The sequence below is a fragment of the Oxyura jamaicensis genome, chromosome Z, assembly GCF_011077185.1.
Source record: "Oxyura jamaicensis isolate SHBP4307 breed ruddy duck chromosome Z, BPBGC_Ojam_1.0, whole genome shotgun sequence".
NCBI classification, from domain to species: Eukaryota; Metazoa; Chordata; class Aves; order Anseriformes; family Anatidae; genus Oxyura; species Oxyura jamaicensis.
In genome coordinates, this window is record NC_048926.1 from 54,218,792 (window position 1) to 54,229,461 (window position 10,670).

General features: G+C 45.3%; 1 protein-coding gene across 1 annotated transcript in view; it reads left to right on the forward strand.

The window, feature by feature from the left end:
• The window catches only part of LOC118156143 (metalloprotease TIKI1-like), a 150,272-nt gene extending 142,090 nt beyond the window's left edge, over positions 1-8,182 (forward strand). The window contains exons 6-7 of the mRNA XM_035309957.1: positions 3,697-3,954; positions 7,457-8,182. Of these exons, the coding sequence (XP_035165848.1) occupies positions 3,697-3,954; positions 7,457-7,637 (439 nt within the window). The 3' untranslated portion in view covers positions 7,638-8,182. The remainder of the gene's footprint in view (positions 1-3,696; positions 3,955-7,456) is intronic.
• The last annotated feature ends 2,488 nt before the right edge of the window (positions 8,183-10,670 follow it).

Below are 10,670 nucleotides of genomic sequence, written 5' to 3' on the forward strand. Positions count from 1 at the left end.
TCTGATTGCTGTCACTCAGACTTGAATCTGACTGCCCAGAGTCTACCTAGTCTCTTCCAAAGCTGTCCCCATGAATGACTGCTCTCATGTACCCTGCCCTTTTCTGCGTTTTTAAGCCAAGGTATTTGCTGTTCTGGTTGATCTTGCAGCTCCTTCAGGTTATCCCCTTAGTGCCTCTCTTTCTCTCACTGGGTGCCTTTATCCATCTCCATGGTTTCAGTTACTACAGAATGCCAAAAAATCTCCTCCTCCACACTCTGCAGAAAATTACATGTGATCTCAACTCACCTCTTCCCGGACGTCTTGCCACCAGCTTAGGATCTGCAATGATTTTCTTCCCCTTCTATGGTCTCTTTCCAAACATGTGCCCTTGGCATCCCTTAGATATCTCCATTCTTCACTATAGTCCCTGTTAAAAGATGCACTGGAAAAAGGTTTGATTGCAGTTACGGTGCTGTTTCCCTTTCATCCTCTGTGCCAGGCATGCTGTCCCTCACTTCTTGCCTCTCTGATCCTCCTTCCTCACACTTCTGATATGGGGCTCTTAGGATAAATGATGACCCTTTACGTCTATGCGAATTGTCCAGGGGACACATTCAGAGTCTTGGTCTATGCCAAAGGCTCCAGAAAGATGTGGTGCAAAGTAACATCAGATATTTTTCTCCTGTTCTGGTTGCTTCACCTTTCTCTTTGCAGCACTTTTGCTGCCTTTTTCAGACCATGAAATTCAAACTCTGCCAAGTCAGGTTTTAGCTGTGATTCCTGACGTGGACATACATCATTAAATCTACTTGCACTGACACAGTGTCTAGCCAAGATCCATCTCTCTAAGTACCATCAACATTTCCCGCAACCCTGTTTCCCCCACTGGGTAGGTAATCTGACATAGAGAAACCCTCTGTGCTTACACACAAGACTTAACAATCCACTTAAGTCACTGAAATCATGCTAGGCAACCCAGTGTATCCGTGTTTATGGGAATAATCAAAAACCTGCGCTCATTTTTCTGTTGTTATTTTGTTTGTTTTTAAGGGCATTCTTAGCTTAGGTATGCCTTAAAACAGCCATAGCAGCTTCTAAAAGCTTAATGAAAGGGAGTTCAATAGGTACTTGAGAATGAACAAAATCCGCTGCTGCTCTGTAAAGAAGTAGCTGTAAGGAAATGAAGGGCAGGCAGCTGTGGAGACGAGGTCAAGATTATTCACCCGTCAGGAACACGGGTGATTAGTGATTCTTAGGGTAAGTAGGCACCCAGTTCCTCTGACAACAACACCCTGGGAGTTCACTGGCCAGCCAGTTACTGCTGTGCCTTTGGCAGGACTCAGTTTGGCACTGACTGCATCTCAGACACTCCATCAGGAATACCGGAGAGAAGCTCTTTCCTGGAGCCTTGGTTTTAAAGCTGACTGAGTGAACAAGCTGAAGAAGGCCCTTCAGTGTTTTCTTTGAGAAAAGGCATTAACATTTCTGCATGACTTGGAAACAGATTTAAGAATATGCAAAGAGTTTCAAGAAAAATGTGAGTTCTGAAGGAGAATATTTGAGGCTGGGGGAAGACCCATGTCAAGAGTATGTCAGAGTCCTTGGGGGAAAGATGAGAGCACTTTTGTATCTGCGTGCCTTTTCCTGTAGTTGCTTAAAGGGTCTCTGGAACAATCATCTGCAGAAAGCGTTGAAGAGGAGGTTATGTACATGAGTGTCTGTTGTTCATAGCGCTCTGAGGCTGCAGGTATCAGAATAAATGGGTGGCCATGCATTTTGGAGGTCATTCTTGCTGTGCTTGTAGCAGCGCGGAGCTGCAGCATCTCATGGCCATGAATTTTGGTAGGGAGGATGCAGGCAGTAAGGCAGTCTTATCTACAGAGGAGGTGTAGTGGAGCCCACTTGGAGATTTTCACCAGTAAAGGACAGAGATACAGGGAAGAGAAATCAGAGAAAACTGAACCATATGCTGAGGACCTTTAAAGCGATCAGATCACATCCCTAGAACTGTGTGGGTGTCACTCAGTAGGGGAGAGTTGGGGGATATGAGGTTGTTGTGGAGGAGAGCTGAAGTGTTGTGACACCTCAGAGGTGGTAAAGTGAAACTGTGACAATCACAAAGATTCTGAAAGAGATCAGTAGCCCACGACCCATTCTGCAGTGATCTCTGTCACATAAAGCTCACCATATGATCTGTCTGTGATTTTCCTTGCAGCAAATACGATAAGATTCTCTTCATTTTCCATCTACTCACTCCCTCATGTTCCAGTCCACAACCTCATTTATCCTCTTTCAGGATGAATCCTCTTTACTGTCCATAAAAGAGACGTTTCCGCAGTAATGGGCTAGCTTTAAAACTTGGCCATGCTGAAACGTGTGCCGGACTTCCTCCTTTCCATTACATTGCAGGGCAGAAAAGAAACACAGCCTATAATTCCGAGAAGGCTTCAGTGATTGAAGCCATGCTTCTGCACAGTGGCCTTTGCTCTTTTGTTACTTTTCTGGATTTCAGCTCAAGCCAGTCTCCAGCCTTGTCCTCTTACAGAAAACTGCTGCATTTTTTCTCTTTATGAAATAGCCTACAGATCAGTCTATTTGTGTTGTGCTCTGTGTATCCACGGAGTGGATAAAGCATGTGAGTTTGCTCAGGAAGCTCACAAATTAGAAAAGAGGTAGAATCACTTTTTAACAAACAACAACAAGAAGCGTGGGCCAGCAAAGCCAGGAGTGGACAGGAGACTGCATGCAGACTACATGTCTCAGAGTATGGATGGGGAGATGTTGCCTGCTTGAAGTAAAATGAAACAGAGCTGGAGTAATCATGGTGGAGCTGGTTGTTTCTTTGATATATCACCTTCACGCTAAGCTGGGTTAGAGTAGCCCCGACAGCCTTTCCTGGAGGCTTGACTGAGTGCTCCCTTGGGCTTCCCCAAACTTCCTGTGTGAGAGAGCTTCTGTATGTGTATAGCCTCACTGTAGCATGCTGTAGCTGCTCTGAACTTCCAGATAATGCTGCCAGACATAACCAGACATTTCTAAATCTAGGACCTACACATCCAGAAAGCTGAAGCCCTGACTTCTACTCCCTCTCTACTTAATACTCCCCGTTGCTTTATAAATGCTTTGTATTCACTACTCTGTACCACCTGGCTTCATGGGAGAGAAGGTGCAATGATAGCAATTTTGGCATTACTATAGCTAGTCTAACAGCTAGTTGCTTGCAGACTAGGTGGTCCAGAGGATTGCTTAATGGTATATTGAGCTATTTCCTTCTAAGATAATCATTTGCAGGATGCATTTCTGCAGCCATGACCACCACAGTCTGTGGACTAGCTCATCGCTTGCCTTCTCCTCCTGCCCCTTCTCCCCACCAAGCTAGTTGGGTCTGGGCAGGAACTGCTGAAAGAAATAGTCTGGGCTGTATTCTGCAGGAGGTCAAACTAGAGGAGAATGATTTGACCTTCTCTGACTTCAAGGGCGATTGAGCCAGACTGCATCCTTTTCTCAGGTCCAGATTAACTATTTCCAAAGTTTTTTTTATTAAAGAGAACCATTTTGATCAGAATATTTACTTTAGGAAGAGGAGTACAACACAAAGAAATAACCATCCAGCCTGTATGCTAAGGAGAAACACTTGTTTCATATATGGTATCTGTACAAGGATTCTGCCTCAAAGCCGTTTCAAACATTATCCATGTTTCCTCCTTCTTCCAGCAGAAAACCCCCCAAAAGCCCGTTAGCCTTTTCATCGTCCTCACCAGCACACAGCCCCTATGTAGTGTCACAGGAGCTGCCTCCGCCATTGCATCCCCGGAAAGAGGAGGAGGAAGAGCTCTTGCCTCACCTGCTGCTCCCTGACGGCATCGATGTGCTGGAGAAGGTAGACAGGAAGTACAAAAAGAAGAAGAAGAAGCAGCAGAAGAAGCAAAGACTGCGACAGTTTAATGACCTCTGGGTTCGCATTGAAGACAGGTAGCTAATGGGGCAGGGGAGGCGGGCTTGTTAAACAAACTCAATTTTAACTTGGACTGAGTAGGCCAAGCTTCTGCAAAGGCTAGGTACATGATGAGGATAGGATCTGATCCTTTCCCCCACCATGGTTCCTGCTGAGACATTTACTTAAGGCTGCTTGTGCTTTCAGTGATTAAATAGCTTCTTCATGCATGGTTAGGTGTGTGGAAAATTATCCATAATACATGTGGAAGCCTCGCCTGGACCATTTTCTGTTTGAGCTTGAGAGATTGTGAGCATATGGTAGTACTCTTTGTCACACATGGCTGGGTCTACTGGTAGATGGTACAGCCTGCAGTCTTGGACCTCTATCGAAGAGCTGCTGCATATGTGGAAACTCTTACATCTGGCATATGTGGTCCTTGCATTTGGGCAATACTTATGCCCAGAGAAGTTGTATATGCACCATCCCTGGAAGTTCAAGACTAGGTTGGACGAGGCCCTTGGCAACCTGATGTAGTGGGTGGCATCCATGCCAACGGCAGCAGGGTTGGATCTAGGTCAACTTTAAGGTCCCTTCCACCCCATGCTGTGCTATGTGATCTATATGATCACATTCAGCATTTCCAGTCTCCGTATTCTTCCAGTGCTAAAGAATGTGCAAACCCCATGGCATTACTGGAGATCTGGAAAGGGGGATGACAACCCAATGCATGATTGAGTTAAGATGAAAAATGGAGTGTGCTGTAGGGAGAAGGTTCACACCTTCCCCCTACTTTTCACTCAGAAGTGTTTCCTCACCTACTGTAGCAGGTAGGAAATACAGCAGCCTGGGGAAAAAAAAAAAAAAAAAAAAAGTAAAAAAAGTAAAAAAAAAAGTCTACTTCACCTTCACAAGCTATACTTAGGCCTGTGGCTAAATGTATACCTTGATGTTTTCCTCCTGTTGGATAACACACAGGCCTGATTCCAGCTCTTTTTATATCTCTGCCACATTCAGGTTGAAAACATTTTATTTTTGTGGTGCTGTAAATAACGAAGGAGGTCAGAATGATGGAGAAGAGCCTACAGTTCTGGAACTGAAGTTTTTATATTCATTTTATTCTCCCTCAAAACTGTATTCCTGTTCCCCAAGGTACTGAGTGTATCTCCTATGCTGTGTTATATCTTATCCCTTGGTCCCAGCTCTACCACTGCCTTGAGTAATAAAATCACTCAGACTGGCTGCAAACAAGTGCAGCAGCTGTTTTTTTTTTTTTTTTTCAAAACTAATCATTCTGATCTTGTAAAACTTTCTAGACCAGACTCCATTCCCTCTTTTCTATAGAAATTTTGTGCACTTTCTCTCCTTGTTTCTCTCCCTGCAACCTAAGTGTGAGTAGGTTGGAGAGAAAGGGAGACAAATGCACTCGGAAGTTAAGCATGCTCATTGGCAGACCGACACACAGTCCAAAATTCACTGATACAATGAATCATTATTGATCACATCTGATTTAGTGTTTAACGTTTAATTCCTATTAATGTAGCTGATACCAGCTATTAATGAATAGGGTTTGGGAGCTTCTGTTGATGATTTGTTTAGCTGAAACAGTAAATAATGTTTAGTCTTTCTGAACTCAGTCTCTCATCCTACCTGCACACCAGCATGTGCAGTTTTTCACATGCAGCTATTCCCATGATGTTCAGGAGCATCTATGGGTGCCCTGATGTGAGCATCAGTGCCTTCAGGTGAGAGAATATGGGAGGATAAGTTACTGTGACTAAATCAGAGGTGTTTTAGGGGAATATACTGGACTGCAAGTGAAGTAAAAGCAGAGCTAATGACAGCTTAGGAAACCATGACATAAATATGTGAGCAGCAAAGTCCTCCTTTCCTGTTTGCTTATAATGTTTCCTATCTTGCTCTACTAACTGTCATCCTTTGAGCTCGAAATACGCCCAGGTGGTAGATCATAGCGAGGCAGCTGTCACTTAGACACAGCTCTTTGTAAAGCAGGGAGCATCGGCAGGCTCTCTGCCCCCAGATCCCAGGGGTGAGGCAGCCCTCGCTGCATCGGCGGTCTGTGCAGCCTTGGGCTGTGCTGAGAGCCCCATCTGCTGGCACTGCCGCCCCGTGTCCCCACGGAAATCCAGACACGGGTCGCAGCCCTGCTCGCGCTGCCCTGGGTGCCCTGCCGCAGGTAGGTAGTGCGCGCAGGTTTCTGATGCATGGGCCTGGGACACTTGTAACTTCAGACCTCTCAGCGTGGAAATGCGAAAGGCGTAGCTCGAGTGATTTAATGCAATCTTGTAGTGGGCTTGGCTGAATTGCTTTGGTCCCTGCTCCTGTATGCGTGTATCAGCTGACAGCTGTACTTCTTTGTTGTGCTGCCAGCTGGCTTCTCTGCTGTTGCTGTTCAAGCCTCCTGTGGGGACGTTTGCATATGGAAGGGCAAGAGTTTTTGAAGAGGGTACTAGTTGCCTTCAATTTCCCAAAGTGTTTTTGCTTTAAACAGTCAGCCAAAGTAAGGCAAGAATGGAGCACAGCAGCTAGGGACTGTGTGCAGGAGAGATGACTCCTTTGCGTTTGGCAGACAGGTTTGCTTTTAACTTTGTCAGACGTTGTCTTCAGCTTCCAAATAGCACCACAAGGCCCTGGGATGCATGCCAGCCTTATAGATGTGGGGTAACACAAGGCTTTAATCCGTTGATCAAAGAGAAAAACACCTGTTTAGTACCCAGCCCTTCTGAGTCTTGACCTGCAGTGCAACACTGTCGGAGCTCACCTGGCTCAAGGCAGTTGGTATTAGCATCACAAAGTGTAAAATCTCCTCCTCCCCCATGTGCTGTCATGGTGGGAATGTAGCATTATGTAGGGTTTGAACAAGAATGTAGTTTCTTGTTCATTAGCACCTCAGAGCCCTCAGTACTACCAGAGATGCTTGGGGGTGCAGTGATCTTTTTTTCCCTGTGACTTTTCTGTCTTGGTCTCTAGGGATTGCTTCTGGCAGTGACTCTTCCTCTCTCCTTAAAGCATGTCATTTAAACCCTTTGTAATTCCTGACCCGTGGAAGGGAACACACAGCCTAGGAGCAAGTCTGGTCCAGGCTAAGCTACGTGTACAGAAGTATGACTGGGAAAGATGGATTCAGCTGAAAGCAGGTACCTCCTCTTGCAGAGCTGTGTGGAGGAAGTGCTGCTGCAGTGCTGCTGCTCTGCCGCACAGGTGGTTTTGTTCTTCTTCCTTTCTGCTTAGCTGAGAGGCAGGCTGCAGGGTGCTAGGAGTGCTCACCCACCTGATGACTGTGTGGGAGCAGTGGGCAGGCTGACTGGGGAGTCCTTGAGGAAGGGAAGAGGCAGCGCTCTGTCATCTGGAGACACAGTCCTTTGGTGAGCACCGAGCCAGTACAAGAGACCATGCCCGTTGTCTCAGGATCCTGGTAGATGGGCGTTGGGGAACAGAAGCTAGGGATATCCTGCTCTGTGGGCACCAGCCATTTCTGGGCTGAACCTGGGCTGACGTCCTTCTCTGTTTGCCTTGTAGTGCCACCAACCCTCCTCCCCGGATCCGCATCATCAACGGGTACATCACCGTCGAACCCCAGCCCCGGGGCCACGGACGATTTAGCCACGCTCGCACGGACACCAGCAGCGCTCACCGGCTTTTCTGCCCTCTCTTGGCCTCGCTGCTGACTTCGGCTGTGCATATGATAAGGCTGCATTGAGACGCAGGGGGAGCCGAGCGGCAGGGCTCTCGCCTTAGGAAGCAGAAAAGGAACTTTTGTGACAAAATAAACATAGAAGACTTTCTGAGAGGGACACCTGTTCCTTGGGGTGTTCTTGTACTGCCTCCTTTTCCTGAATCTGGATCATTAACACTGTTAACTGGTTTGACCTGCCCAATACAGGAGAAGATATTTTAATGGAAGTGTTATTTATCCTTCTCTTGCAGAAGAATGATTTCATGTTATCCCATAATGCTTTGGGGAAGTTTATAATGTCGCTATAACATAGCTGTTGTTTAGCTGTATGAGCCCGACTGAATTACAGTTTTTTCACCTTTGTTGCCTTGTGTGAAGATTTACACACCAACTTGTTTATTAGAACGGTGTATTTTGGCCATGCGAGCACAGCTGGGAGGAAGTTCGGTATTTTATGTCTCTACTGGTAACGCTTTTAATTCTTGCTTATTAGGGCTCCAGATTATATATAAAGGTTCACGACAACACCTTCTACAGTAGAATAAAACAGTAAAGACCTGTGAACAGAATGTTTCTGCTGTGTCTATTTAGTGCTGTTATAAGACGGGTACACCTGAACCTCCAATGGCCAGACAAGTCTCTGAAGCACTTATGTATATATATGAAAAGTAATTGCCTGGGGATCTTCACAATCTGCAAACAGTTGTTTGCTTTCAACATAAGAAATTCTCAAGAGGTGATCTGAGAACACCAGATTCAGGTTTCCCCTATCTTTCTAAATCAAGATTATATTGCTATTTTATGGTTGGATTCGCTTTCTTCAGGTTTTCTGCACAGCTGGACTCCACTCCAGGAAATTCATGCAAATTTTCTACTGATTACAATGGAAATCTCTATTGCCAGACTTTTGAAATTACTTTAAGTCTTCTGCTGTCTATTTGCAAAGGGCATACCGTTGACTCTTGGTTCTAGGAGCATTGGAAGTAGTAATGTATGTTTTTCTGTCTCTGTCCGGGACATTTTCTTGTGACCACGATGACTCATTGTCTCTGAGGGGCCACCGAAAACATTAGATGAGAGTGTGTTCTGCCACCTGCTAGCCCATTCATTGGTGTTGCTTCTCCTCCCTGTGTCCTTTGTCCTTCAGAAGTGCATGATGAGGTGGGACATATTCAAAGCGCTCTGGAAGCACTTGAAGAAGGGACTGAGGGAGCGCTTCTCTGTCTTTTCTCCATTACCAGACAAAGGCTGCTCTTTGTAATACAGTCATAGGCTGACTCTTCCCTTTCTTTCCTCCTCCACAGTTGCTCCTGAGCTTCACTTCTGTGCTGAGTGGAAGAGCCACCATCATTTCTCTTGGGTTGGCACGAGAGAGGGGTAACTATAAAACACTCAGGAATAACAAAGACCTGAACTTCTACTATGGATGACTCAGTTCTGGTGGTGTCACTCATTTGTAGCCTGTTTTCAAGTGCCTCACTGTCAGGAAAATAGGGATATCCTTAGAGTGTGGCAGACTGCTTGCTTACAAAGGCTGCATCCTAACAGTCTTTCTGCAAAGCAACCACATTCATTCAACGTATTTTTAAGGGTCTTACGGGCTTGACTTGACACCCATGGTCTAGATTAGTGGTTCATACCCTTCACCTTTTCTTCTAGACCAGTCATTGCTGACAAAAGTCTAGAAATTGTGACAGGCGTGGAGAGCAGACTGGCTGTGCATGCTGCTAACAGTGCTAACAGAGGCCACTGCAGAGTGCTATGTTTGGCTCCAGATGTTTCGCTCTAGTTCCAAAATGAGAAAAGTTTGCTAGAAGTTGGGACAGCCCGAGGTGCCCTGCTAAGGCCTGCTAAGTTACCAGCTTTCTCTGGGTGACACAGCATTAGGAAAGCAAGCATTCACATCATTTCCCCAGACAACTTCACAGTCTGTCCCTCCAAACCAGCCGAGGTAGCTTTGGTTGCCTTTCAGTTTCTCCTGAGATTCTTTCAGGATTATGTTGAGTAGCAGACTTGATTCAGAAATCACTGTGAAACTACAGGAGCATCCTTCTTCAGTACAGGGTGAAATCTGCTGCCTCCTGAACTATTACATGCCTCCACATCCTCTAAGAATACTTTCTTATGTCTGAACATCCAACTCTCCCTTTCCCATTTGCTTTCCTTTGTACTTAGTAATTGACCTGTGCACTCTGATCTTTCCTTCCTTCCTGAAGCTGTTTTTAGGTGACGGGGACTGTTTCCATGGGCTCCTTGTGGTCAAGATTTCTTTGTCAGCTGGGAGGTCGGTATCTGCAAAGTTATTAACAGAATTTGAAAACCCACTCAGTTCAAAATGTGCTGGTTTGATAATATATTTCCCTCTGGATTAAATTGTAGCCTTGGCAAATATAGGGCTTCTCTTTATTTTGGCAGTTGCTGTGCTCCTAAGAAGTTATAATCATCACTGATGTTCAGCGGCATACTGTGATTTCTTGTGAATATTTGTTGCTTGACTAAGCTTTGCTAATGGACTACTGTGTTATGACAGGTATGCTATTTAATCATTATAAAACTTCACATTTACGTACATAGCTAGGAGAAGAAGGCAGACCAACATCCTCTTTGTGAAAAGGCCTTGCCCATAAATTCTCGTGTTTCCTTAGATAGTCGGAGTTTGCACTTTATCTCTACTTTTTTGGTGAAATGGACCATGCGTTAAACACCATTTGTTCTGAACTTGGTTCACCTTCCAACAGCCACCTCCTGCAATTTCACAGCTTTTCTTTTCTGCTCCTTGTAGCTTTTAACACGCTGAGGCTTTATTTTCTGGTATGATATTTGATTAGCAACTTGGACTTCTTGTGAAGCATTGTGGGAGGCAGGGCTTCACTCCGTGTGCTTTCTTAAAAGTTAATGTGCTCCTTTAGGACACAGCTTTTCTCCGAACTGTGAATGCCCCTGAGCGAGCTGGGGATCCGGTGCTAGTTTATTTTCATACCCTTTCAGAGTAGGAGCTGAAAAACAAAATTACTGAAATAAAAGAAATTATTGTTCGTCAGATAGGGTCTAAAAATA